The 16,603-nt window shown below is 40.2% G+C and overlaps 1 protein-coding gene across 3 annotated transcripts in view; it reads right to left on the reverse strand.

Moving 5' to 3' along the window:
* Dpp10 (dipeptidyl peptidase like 10) overlaps positions 1 to 16,603 on the reverse strand; it is a 1,484,741-nt gene that overhangs the window by 12,256 nt on the left and 1,455,882 nt on the right. For all 3 annotated transcript variants that reach the window (XM_041649248.1, XM_041649247.1, XM_041649249.1), the window contains exons 20-21: positions 6,731 to 6,925; positions 5,414 to 5,468 (exon numbers count right to left, since the gene is read on the reverse strand). In XM_041649248.1, coding sequence (XP_041505182.1) covers positions 5,414 to 5,468; positions 6,731 to 6,925 — 250 coding nt within the window. The remainder of the gene's footprint in view (positions 1 to 5,413; positions 5,469 to 6,730; positions 6,926 to 16,603) is intronic.

Genomic DNA, 16,603 nt, shown 5'->3' on the forward strand with positions numbered 1-16,603 from the left:
GGAGAGGGAGGGGGAGAGGGAATGGGGGGAGTGGGAGGAAAATGGGAGGAGGTAGAAATTTTTAATAAATAAACAAATAAAAAAAGAGGTGAGGCCTACATGCTGAAACTCTCACCAGTGGGAAAGGCACAAATTAAATAGAAGAAAAAAATAGAGAGAAAAGAAAAAAAAAGAAAGGCAGAAGACACAGATGAAGATGAAAGAGATGATGGAGAAGAAGAGGAAGAAAAGGAATAGGAACAGACTAGGGTTGTGGTGAAGAAGTGGGTTCTAATTTATATATACAAAATCAATTAAACAGTGCTTATTGGAGGCACAGGGATGGCATGGGGGCTGTGCAGGAACTGAGGTAGATCAGCAGAGCAGGAGATACAAGTGTCTGACAGGGAGAATGGGAACAAAATCCTGAAAAATTTGCACAATGTGAGGCCATGAGCTTAAAATGTATTGGTTTGACTCCTGCCAAAGGAGCAGAGTTTAGTTGTTCTTTGCACAAAAGCTAAAGAAAACAAACATGGAGAAAGTAACCAATGATGTCAACTCTCAATGTCCACTGCAAGAATCAGTTTGTCACAGAGATATGTGACATCATATCATTGTATATAGACTTTAAATCTACATGGCAGTATCATTCAGGAAAAAAAATCATCTAAAAACATTTTACAGTAATGGTTTAATTCAGTAGACTGGAGGGACTCTCTCTCTCTCTCTCTCTCTCTCTCTCTCTCTCTCTCTTTCTCTCTCAATTATTTCATTAGCCTAAACTGCCTCTAACCTATTATTCCCCTGCCTCCGATTCCTGAGAGATGGGATTCCGGTATGTTAAGACTTTTCATTTTAAACAAACTTTAAGGCTATGCCTGTGATACTGCTGGACATTACTTTTTTATTATGTGGTGTGTGTGTGTGTATTTGTACATTCACATGCATGCCACTGTGCTTGATCATGCTAGGTCAGAGGCCAACCTTCAGGAGTCAGTTATTTCCTTTTACCGTGTAGGTCCTAGAGATTAAACTCAGGTCATTAGGCTTGGTGGCAAGCACCTTTGCCTCTGAGTCATCTTGCCAGCCCCTGTTAGATGTAATGAGTTGGGGGTTCTTACGGTATACTAACACAATAAAGATGCCTAACAGAAATGTCTTCCTATTCCCTAGGCTCACGGAATGAGACAGGGCGAAAACAAATAGCAGCAGCAAACACGCCATCTAATGAAAGTTTGACAAGAGTCTTGGCCTGGGAAGACATCCCAGCCAGGGTTCTTCTCATGGGATGTGGTGCACACATCCCTTGCTTCTTGCTTCCTGAGGAGCTGTGTTTCGTTATTTTTTTAATATGAAAATTTGGGATGTAATGAAGCTAAATAATCTTTAAGACTTAATGATAGTGAAAGCTGTGGAATTTAAAAATCAAATCTAAAATGCTGCTTTAATTTGATTTATTTCAGAGAAATAACTTCTGTTTTTAAAGGGAAAAATCAACACTGACAGGAATTAGAATGAATTAAATTATAATTGCTCACCATCCTCTCAATCATTTCATGTTTATTCACTGAGGCAAAAGTTGAACTTGAAAGAGCTGTTGGAAAACAGACTGTGGACGGCAGTGAGAGTCAGATGTGAGCTCTCGCTAGATGGGCAGGTGTTGGGCTTAATTTTCAAAACAGTTTACACTTCAAGTACATTCTGAGTTTGTGGCTCCTTAGACTGGCCTTCAGCCAATTGGAGGTGGTTTGCCTTCAATGGGGAGAAAAGCATTCAACAGTTCAGGATGCTCTGCTTCTACCATGCCAATGCTTGGTTTCTTATGATCAATAGTTTTATAATCACAGAAATTTTAGTGGAGGACCCAAACCTGGAATTAAAGTTTGTCTGCAAAAGCCAAAACAGTGTATGTATGACAGTGGGGTGGGTTCCTTTTCTGTGGGAGATTGGCTAATTCAGACAAAGAAATGGAAACTAATTGCTTTTGTCACAAGAGTACCACCCCAACCCCAACCCCAGCATTTTGAAAGTCCTCCTGATTAGTTCTCCTGAAAGGGAGCACCAAGTCTTTGTTTGGGGGAGATAGAAGAAGCAGAAAATTGGCAAGTTTAAGCACTGAAGTGAAAAGTACATTGATATACCTATGAGATCCTTTTCCTATCTATTTGGCTGCCTGGGATCTGCCTAACTCCTGGTCTTCAACATGATTAAAATATATTGTACATATGCATTAAATTCTCAAATAATGAGTAAAAATATTTTTTTTAAATTTGGTATTTCAGAATTAGCAAAGTTTTTATCACCATGTATCTCTCTGCATTAATTCTGTTTCTTTAAGTCTTCACATCTTTATATATGTGTATGATGTGTGTCTTTGTAGACACACACACACACATATATACACACACAGACGCTCTCTCTCTCTCTCTCTCTCTCACACACACACACACACACACACACTTATGCTTGTTTCTGTGATAGTGTAGTTGCTCTTGTGTCACAGTGCATATTCAGGAATCAGAGAACAATTTTGAATATCTATCTTCCAACTCCTAATCACTGTTGAATAAACCAGGCTAGGCTGTACTGTGACGTTCTGAGGACTTTCCTGTCTCCACCTGCAGCCTCTACAAAAGAGCAGTGTGGTCACAGGTGTGGGCTACTGCATCTGACTTTAAATGAGTTGTAGGAATTTGAACTCACAGTCTCCTGTGTATGTGGCAAAATCTTTGTTCACTCAGGCATTTTTCAGCTCTGATTCTATGCATTTTCACAAACTCCAGAAATGGCTTGATCTGGTTTCAAACTTTAAGAAGTTCTTTTGCAAGTAACGAGATGCAAAACTGTAAATATCTGTTTCCTCTTTGTAAGTCAAGTTTAATATGTTTTACAGTCAGTCTTATCTCTAACCAAAAATCAGCTCTGGGAAGCCATGTTCCTTGATTTTTCCTGTGTGTTCTCATGCCCTCAAGATCTCCTAGTGGGAGGTTGTTACTTCAACGTCTCCTGAAAAAATACAGCACGTAAAAACACTTGTTGTGTAAACATGATGACCTAAGTTCAGTCCCTGGAACCCACTCAAAGTGGAATGAAAGATCTGGCTCCACCAAGCTGTCCTTTGACTTCTACACATCCATGACATGCATGTGTGCATGCATGTACATACTCACACACACACACCAGCAACAAATAAGCATAAATTAAACTGCCTTTCTTATCACCCATCTTTGGATGTATTTCTGCTTCATATCATTGGATATTTTGTTGAGAATCTTCCATTTATTTCTCTATAACAACTAGAAATTCAATAATGTGACCTTTGTGTATTTTATTATTAGTAGACTTAACTCTGTTAAAATTATTTTGCATATGTGGCTGTGGTGGGGATGCATGTGAGTTCAGGTGCCCATCGAGGCCAGAAGAGGACATCAGATCCCCTTCTGGAAGAGTTATAAGCAATTTTGAGCCTGCTGATGTAGGTTGTGGGAAACAAACACAGGTTCTTTGCAAGAGTAGTGCATATTTTTAATTGTGGAGCCATCTTTCCTACTCTCCACATAGCTCTGTTAAAAGTGCTGGCTATAGAGTACACAGGATCGGTTTGAGTAAATAATCATATTCCCTGCATTGCTAAGTGAACATTGCAATGCTGTTTTCTCTTATGATGTTTATAAAATTCTCACGTTTTTCATGCAGGTTCAATTCATATCAAACTTTTTAAAAAGAAAACAATTCAGAAAAGTTTTGATTTAGGAGTTTTGTGACATTTCACAACAAGAATTTTTGCTTTGAAGAATAAAATAAAAGACCCATGAATATATATTTAGGTGAATTGAGGTTAGTTTCCAGTGACTATAATTTAAACTACATGGTTCCAAGCCTCAGGTCTAATTACTGAGAAAAAAAAAACATAGTCAGTTAAATGCATAGCTGCTAAAATGTTTTCATTACTCTAACAAGCCAGTTAGTGCATAATAGAGAAAGAAGTCATTCACATGGACATTTAAATAAATCACACATAATGTCTAGGATCCAACTTTACAGTGAAAAAATTTGTCATGTACACATACCTGTGTGTACACATATAAAATAATATTCCAGTGAGAGGGCAAAAGAAGATTTAAAAACTAGCTAAGGGCTCTTCTTGTAGATATTTTATTTAATCTCAAAGGAATTTACTATAAAATTGTTTAATAACAGTTTTAATTTTTAGCTGGTGAGCTGACACCAGACAAAGCAAAAAACATTCCTTTTCAAGCTAGGCGGGAGGACTCAGAAACTGAACCCATGCACCATCTTGCTTTTGCACCTCTATCCTTCAGAATTGTAGAAAAGCCCACAAAATTATTCTATAAAAAACAATAAATATGTCCAGTGAAATGGTGTCGAGAATAAGGACGTCTGTGTTTAAGTCTGATGAACTGAGTTTGAGTCTCAGGACCCACACGTTAAGCAGAAAGAAGTGCTCCCCCAAATTACCCTCTGACCTCTATCTATACAACATGGCACATGTACACATGCACGGGTGCACACGCGTGTGCACACACACACACACACACACACACATAAACACGGGGAGGGGTGAAGATGGAGATGCACACAAATAAACAAATGGTGGAGGGAGAGAGTGAGAAGAGACATGGGAGACTGGAAACGAAAAGGCAGGTGTGGGACTCATCGGAAACAGTGGTTTTAAAACATTAAACTCTATTGCCATTGGTCTGCTTTCATTAAAGGATCATACAAGGAAAGTGTCAGAACTCATAGCAGGTAACTCCAAGGGGAAATCCAGGGATGTCTGGGAACTCACTATTACATATTTTGAGTTTCAGTGTAAAGATGACTTAGTGAGCCAAGAAGTCAGGAAACAAACTGAGCAGGTGCTGGAAATTAAAAGTGTAAATCCTGACCATGCTTTGCAAGAGTTCTGTCCTCTTTCTCCTGCTCAAGCTATAAAAAAAGAAAAAAGATTCACATGATGTAGGTAGCCATTAATTAATGATGAAATGTTGCCTAATAAGTTTTAAAAGGTTAAGTTTGAGGGTGGAAAGACGACAGCTTAGTGGTTTACCACTGATAGTGCTTGCTGCTCCTGCTGAGGACCTGAATTCAGCACTCACATCAGGAGGCTCACATAGGCCTATAACCTCATACCCATTGAGATCTGATGTCCCTCTGGACTTTGCAGGTACTAAACTCATGTGTATATACACCTTCCTCCAAATACATAGAAATACTTCTCATTTCTAACATCAGCCATCAACTGTATGCTTGAGAAATAGACATCCCAATAAGCAAGTGAATAGACACAATATGAATGATGTTATTTTAAAGGGTCATACAGAAAAGTAAAGTACAATGACTAATGAAATTATACATACATAATACATGCAAGTGTGTGTGGAAAAATATATTCAGTGTTTCTATTTACCTTTCCAAAAATGCTTAATCTTTTGGAGTCAATATATGGCAGTTTCAACAAATACCTGAGGGAAAAACATAAATATATACATTGTTATACATTTTTGAGTCAAACATATGTCTGAATTTATGAATTATAGACAGAAAGATAAGTATAAACACTCCCCAAAATCTTTAGACATGCTTCACTATGGGATGAAGAAGTGGCTCAGAGGGCAGAAGTATGAAGACCTCAGTGCAAATCCCTAGAATCCTCATAAAACAAGGTAAGGTAGTATGTCCCTACAATCCCAGAGTTCCTTCAGCAAGACAGGAGGTAGAGACAATAACTTCCCAGAAGTTCATGGGAAAGGTGGCCTGGCATCCACAGGGGTGACCTCAAGAGATGCTGTCTTAAATGAGATGAAAGGTGAGGATGGACACCTGAGGTTGTCTTCTGACTCCAACATTTGATGGTAGCATTACACACACACACACACACACACACACACACACACACACACACCGGTAGAAATACTTTACTAGAAAGGCTTTCCTTATACAAAGTGCCTAAACAGTTCATAGTCTTCTCCTCAAAGCTACAGTCCAGTAGTTTGTCATCATTTCTGAGCTTGTTACAGATGTGGAATCTCCAGGTGTACCACGACCCACAGAGATAGCTTCCTTACACCACGCTTGGCTGATCTTTGTATACTAAGCACCTTCCCATTGTACCTTTCATGCCACCATAGTCATAGTAACTTTGGGATGTTAAAGAATTAGAGCTAAGGGTGGATGAGATAGCTTAGTAGGTAAAGGTAATAGTGTAAAATCTGATGGTCTACATGTAATCATTATGGTAAAAAAAGAGAACTAACTCCTGCCAATTGTCTTCTGACCTCTACATCAGTTTAACAGCTTGTACTCACCTACACATCACACACAAACACACACACACACACACACACACACACACACACACACACATACATACACACACAAAGAAACACTCTAAATATCATTCCAAAAATGTATTAGTATTTTAAAGGAAGAATCATAATTAGTTGTGGACATGCTAGATAGTGTAGATTTCTGTCAATCAGGAATATAGTGATGAAGTGCTTCTCACAATTCCATAAACCCAAAGTAAATTCTAATTGCGGAGGATAATAAGATTATTCTTTTATGGTGCTCCTAAGTGTGATAGATACTTGAGAAAAATGCAAGAAAGCTACGTGTTCAACTTAGAAAATTGGTAGACCCACAAACACTGCCTAAATGAGTAATGAGTCCCGTTACATAAATTCTGCAGTTATGGAAAACAACAGGAAGACATGCACCGACTTACTTTACAGCTGCTACTTGGTCCTTTGCATCTACCGACCCTATCCTTCTGTGAATCTCCTGCAAGACTTTCAGGCCCTGGAATCCACTTCCTCTGCCATCAAATCTTGCTACAATGACATTATCAGTGTCAATAAGAACGGAATCCCAGTCAACATGGAACTTATCTGTCACCATCTGGCCTCCTGGTTCTTCATCCCTGCAAATTTGAGCATACTTGATGAAATAAAGAGCAATTGGCAGTCGGGTAGGTTTCCCCTTCATAGTAACTGGCTAAACAGTATGGAAATAATCTATGCTGGCTCTTAACATTTTGCATAATTTTTGAGAAGCCTAATGGTTAATTCTTGATGAAAAACCATTTTCCTTACATAAAGTTTTAAATGAAGAGCTCCAAGGATGCGGTGTAAACATGCCTTAAAACTGCATTGTTGAGCCTGGTTTAATTCATTTTTCAAAGAGAAAAAAATGAGACTATATGTGGCCCCTTTAAAGGTTTTTCTGAAGAATTCCCGTCAACTTGACAGACAAGTCTATTTTTATTAGGTGTCTTCAACTGGGTTGAGGAAATAAATGTATGGTTTACAAGGGTTGAAAGGTCTGATAGAGTGCTAACCGGCATGGAAACTTCATATAATTTAACAGGAAGTGTATAACCTTAAAGAATGTTGGACTCTGAAGAAAATATTGTATTAATATTTCCTGAGGGTTTTCTTCCTGTCCATGATAGAATTCTCACTGAGAAATTAAACAAATAGTAAAAGGAGAAGTATTTTTCAGCCTTCAAGCTAACAGCCAGGAAAGAAAGCAGAAACGCAAATGTCTGAAAAAATTTGAAAGCCAGATGCCAAGATGGACATGAAAATAACAGAGCTTGGATCTTTTCTCCACTGGGGAGAGATAGCATAACTTTTCACTGTCAGATTCAAGTGCTTATTTTTGTTACCAGGGCTACATTTCAAGAATTCTCTCCTCATAATTCACTATTCAAGGGTAAATCACCAGGTCATCTTTCTTCTACCATCACATATTGTGAGGGTCCACAAACATGAACCTGTCCCACATTTACTTGAGGTCAGAGATTTGGAGCTCATTTTTGTTGTTTCCATGTTGTTGACAACAGATGTGATTACAAACAAGAGATTCTGACCTAGGGTGTGGTTAATCAGTATTATAGAGGTGGATCTGCACCACTTGGGCTAAAGGTCAGAGGATTCAAATCGATTCCTTAAATCAAGCTAATGAAATCTACTGCATTCTCCCCTCCCATTTAAAAGTGAAGTACAGAAGCATGGGGAAAATAAAAGGAGAAGGATTCAGGATTCACTGAATATCCCTCCAGATGCTGTTCTGTGTTTCTGTCACTTATTTCTCTTATATCTCTGTTTCCTTTGCTTAATAATTCTAACCCTCATGCTCCTACCCTGGAAAATAAGAGTTTCATGAAGACTGGTTTTCTTTTTTTTTTTAAATTTATTTATTTATTAAGGATTTCTGCCTCGTCCCCACAACCGCTTCCCATTTCCCTCCCCCTCCCCCGATCAAGTCCCCCCCCCATCTGCTCGAAGAGCAATCAGGGTTCCCTGACCTGTAGGAAGCCCAAGGACTGCCCACCTCTATCCAGGTCTCTTAAGGTGAGCATTCAAACTGCCTAGGCTCCCACAAAGCCAGTACGTGCAGTAGGATCAAAAACCCACTGCAATTGTTCTTGAATTCTCAGTATTCCTCATTGTCCGCTATGTTCAGCTAGTCCAGATTTATCCCATGCTTTTTCAGACCTAGGACAGATGGCCTTGGTGAGATCCCAATAGAACATCCCCATTGTCTTAGTGTGTGGGAGCACGAGCAAGGAACTCAGGACCACGAGGGGTGCACTCAAGACTGGTTTTCAATAACATATGTGTTCACAAAGAGACACCAACACAGTACACAATTCTCATCAACAGTTTCTAGTTAGTATCTACTTATGAGTAAGTACATACCATATTCATTTTGGGGGGGGTTGGACTACTTCATTCAGGATAGTGTTTTCTAATTCCATCTGTTTGCATGCAAAATTCAAGATGTCATTTTTTAAAGCACTGAGTAATACTCTAATGTGTAAATGTGTCATATTTTCTTTATCCATTCTTCAGTTGAGGGGCATCTAGTTTGTTTCCAGGTTCTGGCTATTAAAAATAATGCTGCTATGAACATAGTTGAACAGATGCTTTTGTAGTATGATTGAGCATCTTTTGGGTATATTCCCAAGAGTGGTACTGCTGGATCCTGAGGTAAGTTGATATCCAATTTTCTGAAAAACTGCCACACTGATTTCCAAAGTGGTTGTACAAGTTTGCATTCCTACCAGCAATGAATGAGTGTTTCCCTTACTCCACATCCTCTCCCACATAAGTTATCCTTAGTGTTTTTAAACACTATCCTGAGTGAGGTAACCCAGACCCAAAAAAAGTGAATATGGAATGTACTCACTAATAACTGGATATTAGCTATAAACAAAGGACACTGAGCCTATAGTTTATGAGCCAAGAGAAGCTAAGTAATAAGGTGAACTTAAAGAAAAACACATATAGACCCAGCTGGAAAGTGGAAACAGACAAGATTGCCTTACAAAATTTGGAGCAGGGGGGCAGGGAGTAGAAGGAAGAGGGGAAAAGAAGGGAAGAAGGGGAGGGTTGAGGAGAACTTGAGGGAATGGAATAGTTGAGATGGAGGAAGGACAGATATGAGAGCAAGGAAAGTGATGGAGGAAAGTCATTGGCTAATAAAGGCACTGCCCTGGCCCATTTTATTGGTTAGAGGATAGGTGGGAGGAGTAAACAGAACAAAATGCTGGGAGGAAGAGGAAGTGAGCTCAGAGACTTGACAGCTCTCCTCTAGGGAGCAGACGCCTGAGAGAGATGCCATGCCCTGCTCCCGGCATGAAGCTCCGACCCAGGATGGACTAGGCTAGAATCTTCCAGGTAAGACCGGTTCTCACAGATTATTAGAGATGGGTTGATCGGGATGTGAGAATTAGCCTGTAAGTGCTAGAGCTAAAGGGCCAAGCAGTGCTTAAAAGAATACAGTGTCTGTGTAATTATTTTGGGGCATAAGCTAGCCAAGCAGGTGGCCGGGTGCTGGGAACGCAGCCCCGCCGCCCCTATTACTACAGTTGGTGCCCACGTGATGGACTAAACCCACTTAAAAAACCTGAGAAGGCTTAAAAATAAGGGAGAGAGAGTTTAACACATATTTTTGCTATTTGTTGGTGGTGTGCTGTAGAGAGATTTCCTGATTCGGCAACAGTAGCAGAAAAAATGCTGTGTCATTTTAAAGCGCGACTTCCTGGGGCTGTGCCGCCATTGCGATCTCTGTCTGGCTCCTGCAGGAGACAGAGCTTTTGAATAGAGCATTTGGAGTAAAGTGCTACGATTTGTTTGATGGCAACTAGACTCGCTGTGTTCTCGGGTCTGCTCTGCTTGTTAGAGACAAGCATGTGCTTTCTTCTAAGAGAAGCTTCCTGACTCAGCTTTAGCTGCAAAGCCTGCAACTCATTAAGAGGTCCTGCCACGAAACACTTAAACGGTGTTGATGAAAAGCTGAACGCATGCTTTTCAGTTTTCAGCCATAGCAGGAAAAAAGCTGTGCCGTTTAAAAATGCCAGCTTCCTGGGCCATCCTGCCAGGGCAAACTCTGACTGTTTGAGGCAGGAGAGCCGGCTACGGAGAGAGGACTTGAGTGTTGTCTGTTGTAGCTCACTTGCTGGCAGGGACCTTGAAATGCCACACAGTTGTTGCAGTAAACATGGCTACAGCCTGTATATCCGCCATGAGGCTGGAAAGCTAAGGAATGGAGTGGATCCAGCTGGCAAAGCCACGCCTTTAATCCTACTGATATTGCTTGGTAAATTAAAGACTCGTGTGGTCAGAAAAAGAGAGATATACAGTAAAGAGAGATTCAAAGACAGAGAAAATTTCTGAATGGTTTAAAGTGTGTTAAAAATATATGCAGACTAAAAGTTGAAGTTCTTAAAGTAAAAAACAAAAAAAGGAAGAGAGTTGTTGTGTGTGGTAGCACACGCCTTTAATCCCAGTGCCTAGAAGGCAGAGGCAAACAGATCTCTGTGAGTTCAAGGTATAGTAGCTTACACTTTTAATCCCGAATGCCTGGGAGGCAGAGACAGGCAGATCTCTAAGAGTTCAAAGACAGCCTGGTCTACAAAGTTACTTCAGGTCAAAGATACAGAGAACCTGTCTCAAAAAGCAAAGAGTTAAAAGTAAAAATAAACAAAATAGAGGTTAAAACAAAGCTGCACAAAGATGGAAAGTACACAGAGAATTTTGATACTGTATGCTATTATGCTCTGTTTGAATTGTTTGAATGCTGAGGAAGGAGCAACAGCTGCTAAAAGATATTTGTTTATAATTGCTGCTGAACTAATCCAACATAGATACTTTGAAAATGCCTTGACTTTGAAATTTGGATCTAAGGACATGATGCTTTGGAAAGGAGTTTCTTATTTTGTTTTCACAGAGGATGGGACGCTGTTCATTTCTTCTATTCCGATTTGGTATGATGGACCATGCCCTCCTGAAGGGTTGGTGTGAATACCTTCAGAAAATTGCTTCGCTCAACTGCCAACTGAGATGATACTAGCACACAGGTTATACCATGAAAGACCTAATTAACGACGCCCCCATTCAGCAGGAAGCAGTTTGGAGAGAAATAACTGCGCCCATATTCCCAAAAAATGTTTATAAATGTTCTTTTACATTTAAAGGGGGATATGATATAGATATGAATAATTTGCATTAGTATAGATTTTGCTTTATTGATAGAGATTCAAGGTCAATTTTGTTATATGTATAAGTGTTTCTGATTTTGATTAAGGTATTGTGATTGTGTAGTTCATTTAAATATGTACTGTATAATTAAGAAATATAGGTTGTTAATGGATAATCATCGATAATTGTAAAGCTTGTAGTCATGTTAGTTAGATTTTCTAGATATATAGAGATATATTTTAGATAGACATTCTTCATGTCTTTCAAAGATTACAGAATAGGACATTTAATGTTTTAATAACTGAGGACTTTTCATAACAATGAGACACTCTGCTCCTGGCAGCACCAATCTACTTCAAGAGGAAGATGGGCATCGAAGAGGCACCTTATGGAGTTTGATAGCCATTTGGGCAAGAAACTGCTCTTGCCTGGACTATTGGATAAACTGGACACAGAGAACCCACAGAGAGAGGACTACTGAACTTGCCTAAGGTGAGATGATCTTTCGGGGTTCCTGATTCATGAAAGAGTCTGCAAGACATTCTGCAGGACACAACAGATAGTGACTGAACTGACTTTGAATTTTCCTGCTTTATGGAAATGTCTGCTGGATAGCATGGGCCTGAAGGCTAAAGATGGATGCCCCAACAGTACAGAGGAACTTTGGGTGACTGTCCAGGCAGCGAGATGTCTCTGTCATTTCTAGAGTTTTAAAAGTTGCTTTTTTTCTTGTTTACTTAGGTAATATTATATCTTTCTGGTGTCTTTGATGGAGTTAAGAATAGTTAGTTATAGTTTTCCTTAGTTATGATAAAGATTATTGTAACTTTTACTTGATAACTGTTTTGTTATATGTAATTTTGCTATGTTAAAGCCTTTTTTTTTTTGTTTAAACCGAAAAAGGGGAAATGATGGAGGAAGGTCATTGGCTAATAAAGGCACTGCCCTGGCCCATTTTATTGGTTAGAGGATAGGTGGGAGGAGTAAACAGAACAAAATGCTGGGAGGAAGAGGAAGTGAGCTCAGAGACTTGACAGCTCTCCTCTAGGGAGCAGACGCCTGAGAGAGACGCCATGCCCCGCTCCCGGCATGAAGCTCCGACCCAGGATGGACTAGGCTAGAATCTTCCAGGTAAGACCGGTTCTCACAGATTATTAGAGATGGGTTGATCGGGATGTGAGAATTAGCCTGTAAGTGCTAGAGCTAAAGGGCCAAGCAGTGCTTAAAAGAATACAGTGTCTGTGTAATTATTTTGGGGCATAAGCTAGCCGAGCAGGCGGCCGGGGAGCAGGCGGCCGGGGTGCTGGGAACGCAGCCCCGCCGCCCCTATTACTACAGGAAAGAGATATCTTGATTGAGAGAGTCATTATGGGGTTAGAAAGAAACCTGGCTTTAGAAAAATTCGCAGGAATCCACAAGGACCCCAACTAAGACACTAAGCAATAGAGGAGAGGATGCCCGAACTGGCCTTGCTCTATAGTCAGACTGGTGATTATCTTAAATATCACCATAGAACCTTTGTCAAACAACAGATGGAAACAGGCAAAGACCCATGTCAGAGCTCCCAAGGTCCAGTTGAAGAGTAGAAGGAATGAGAATATGAACAAAGAGGTCAAGACCATGAAGGGTTCATTCACTGAAACAGTTTACCTGAGCTAATAGGAGCTCACCAACTCCAGCTGGACTGGGAAGGAGCAAGTATAGGGCCAAACTAGTCCCTCTGAATGTGGTTGACAGGTGTATGTCTGGGGCATACTGGGGGGCCACTGACAGTGGCACTGGGATTTGTCTGTATGATATGTCCTGGCTTTGGGGTATCCTTTTCTCTTCGGATGTATACCGTGCTCAGTCTAGATGTAGTTGGGAGGACCTTGAAATTTCCACAAGGCAAATTGCCTTATCCTCTCTTGAGGATTAGAGGCAAGTAGGGTGGGAGGGTGTGTGGAGGGAATGGAAGGGAGGTAGGGGGAATTTTGATTGATGGTTTTTTTTGTTTTTTTTTTTCTTGGTTTTTCGAGACAGGGTTTCTCTGTAGCTTTGGTGCCTGTCCTGGAACTAGCTCTTGTAGACCAGGCTGGCCTCGAACTCCCAGAGATCCGCCTGCCTCTGCCTCCCGAGTGCTGGGATTAAAGGCGTGCGCCACCACCGCCCGGCTGAATTAATGTTTTTGTTTTAAAAAACAAAATCTAATAAATAAAAATTTAAGAAAAGCAGTTTCTAGGTCACCATATTTAGAGAGAGAGAAAGGGAGAGAGAGAGAGAGACCCCAAGAACATTAAGAACTGAGCACAGACAGCATCTGTAAGTGTTAAATCCAAAAGGAACTCCAGTTCTCCAAATTCCAAAAGAGTCTTGGCTCTTGTGACCTACAAAGAGATTGTTGCAATCCTATACCCAACATTTTTCAGGGACCATTTTTTCAAAATGGGGTTCTACCTGCCAGAAGGGCTATTTCCTTTATCATATACCTGTTGCTGCATATCAAATCCTTGCTGGCCTCCAGGCCCTTCTCTCCTCCCCAACTACTCTACTATGCTACCTCCCAAGCTGTTACAGCCCACAGGCTTCACTCCTCCCAAATAAGCATTCATTCTCTAGAAAACAGCACACCTACCCTCTGCCCCCATTCCCACTATTCCTGCTTCTCTTACAGATAGTCCTGGCCATGACCTGTTTGCTTCTTTTCCTCTCTGTTCTGGACTCTTCCAAATGCCTGTTCTTTCTTACCTACAACAAAAACCTCACCCCCAGACATGAAGCAGCCATTTTTACTTTTTCTTTATTGGCGCTTTACTTATGGTATGGAACTAAAAAGTAAAGGAAATAAGTGATTGTGGGTAAAGCGAAAGCTGTTATGTAAGGAATTTTGTTCCCTAAAGTTCATACAGTGCATTTCTGATCCCTGGCACTACAAGATGTCACTATATTCAGACAGAACATCTAAAGACACAGAGAAAGTGAACTGGGATCCCAGGGTTGGTGGAATCCAATTTTACTCATGCCTTGTAAGTTGACATTTGGAAACACAAAAAATTACGATAGACACCTGTACAACAGCAAGGGGTAAAAAACAAGTGCCACCTGAGGTTGAAACAATGGGGACCCCACCTGCAGGCCACAAATAACAACTCCTGGGGAAGGCTACCATGGTGGCATGTTGGTTCTTTTTTGGGTTTTAAATTTAAGACTATATTGTATTTAATGCATTATTTATCTTAAAATATGGTGACTGGAGGGATGGCTCAACAGTTAAGAGCATTTACTGCTCTAGTATCAAACCAGAGTTTGGCTCTTGGTACCCACTAGAATGACTGACTCCAGCTCAAGGGAACTGGCACAGTCTTCTGGCCTCGATAGCATCTGCACTCACACGCACATAGCCCCTCTCCACAAAGACATAATAAAACAATAAAATAAATATTTTTTATGAGTAACAAAATAGTGTGCCTTAGTGTAACAGAAATTTTATTCTATTCTTCCTCACCTCCTGCCCCACATTTCCCAATTGCTTTGTGATTTTGGTAGACCAGACTTCCTCATGCCAGGACCAATGTTTATTTACTAAAGACTTTTTCTTTCCTTCAAGGACATTGTATACCTTTTTGCTCTTTCTCTAAATAGAACCCAGCACTGTCTCTTTAGCCAAATACAAATATTGTTTAAAGACTCTCATAAGCGCAATAAAAGAACTGCAGAATGCACCCTTTTCTGACTTGTTATTCAAACTGCAGCAAGTGTCAAAAGATGGACTTTCATCACTACACAGGTTGAAACAGTGAACAGCATGGTTATTAATGAGCCAGGCCCAAAGCTCGAAAATGGACTATTAGTATCATCCACGAAGTTAACCTTGGGATAAACATCCTAGACAACACATGAAAATAACAGAATAGAACCAACAGGAAAAGGCCTTGGGGACATCACCCAGGCAGAAAACGTAGGATAAGCAGGGAGGAAATACAGTCTTCTAATCATCTCTGCTGTCAAGTCTCACTACATTAATTCTTATCCTTTGGCCAATTTCCATCTGAGATAATTTCTAACAGCATCATTGAAGAAGAAAAATAAAAAGGAGACTGGAAGTTCTTTTATTTGTTTAAATATTTGCATCATCCCAAAGAGAGAAGAATATCCAATTTTCAATTCCTTTGCATTTTGAAAGGATTATACCTATATCATTTACCATTAAAAACTACCCCAGCACAATATAGAAATAGATCAGTGTAGAAGGATCCACTGTCTTCTTGTTATGTATGAAATGTATGCACACCTGTTAGCTGTTAGGGTGAAAAACATTCTATACACTAGCTCAAAGAATGTGGAAGAGGATTAGGCAATGTCTCCGTCAGTAATGTGCTTGGCACAGGAACACAAGGACCTGTGTGAAGTCCCTACAATCCATATGAAAAAAAAAAACAGTCATGATAATTTACACCCTTCATCCAAGCAGTGTGCGAGTAGAAAAATTTCTGGGGCTTGCCATTCCACCAGTTTATCTGAGTCAGCAAGCTCCAGGTATTGTGAGAGACCTAGTCTCAAAAAATTTGGTTGAGAGAAATTGAGGAAGATACCTAATACCAACCTCTGGCCTCTACACACACATACACACATGTGTACTCACACACAGAGATACACAAATACACACAAAATAAACCCTTTACATGGAGTATTGTATAAATAGGGAACAATATTATCAGTTTCAATGGAAGGCACTCAAACAAAATAGGAGGGTTTTCAGCACCATGCACGAGCAGCTTGATGGATTCTGAAGGGAAAGTCTTACATTCCAGGGAAAGAAAGGGACTTTCTCATTCTTTCAGATTTTCCATTTCTTACAACTTAGCCTACATTCCAGGAGCCAGGAACATTTTGATAAAGCCTAGGGCAACAATTCAAGGTACTTTATTCTTGGGTAGTGGAGACTGGTCAGTGCAGGGTGGAGAACTGGAAGGTTGGAAGTGATGGGCAACGCAGTGGTAGGAGTCTAGGTTTGCCTACAGTGGTGGAAGTAGGAAGGGAATACAGGCTCTAGAAGGTGTTTCTTTGGGGTTGGGAACAGAGGTCTTTTTATAGGTCTTGCTCTCCACAGTAAGTGAAAAAAATTCAAGTCT

The sequence above is a fragment of the Microtus oregoni genome, unplaced genomic scaffold, assembly GCF_018167655.1.
Source record: "Microtus oregoni isolate MIOR12 unplaced genomic scaffold, Mior012 000003F_ref0000135, whole genome shotgun sequence".
Lineage (NCBI taxonomy): Eukaryota > Metazoa > Chordata > Mammalia > Rodentia > Cricetidae > Microtus > Microtus oregoni.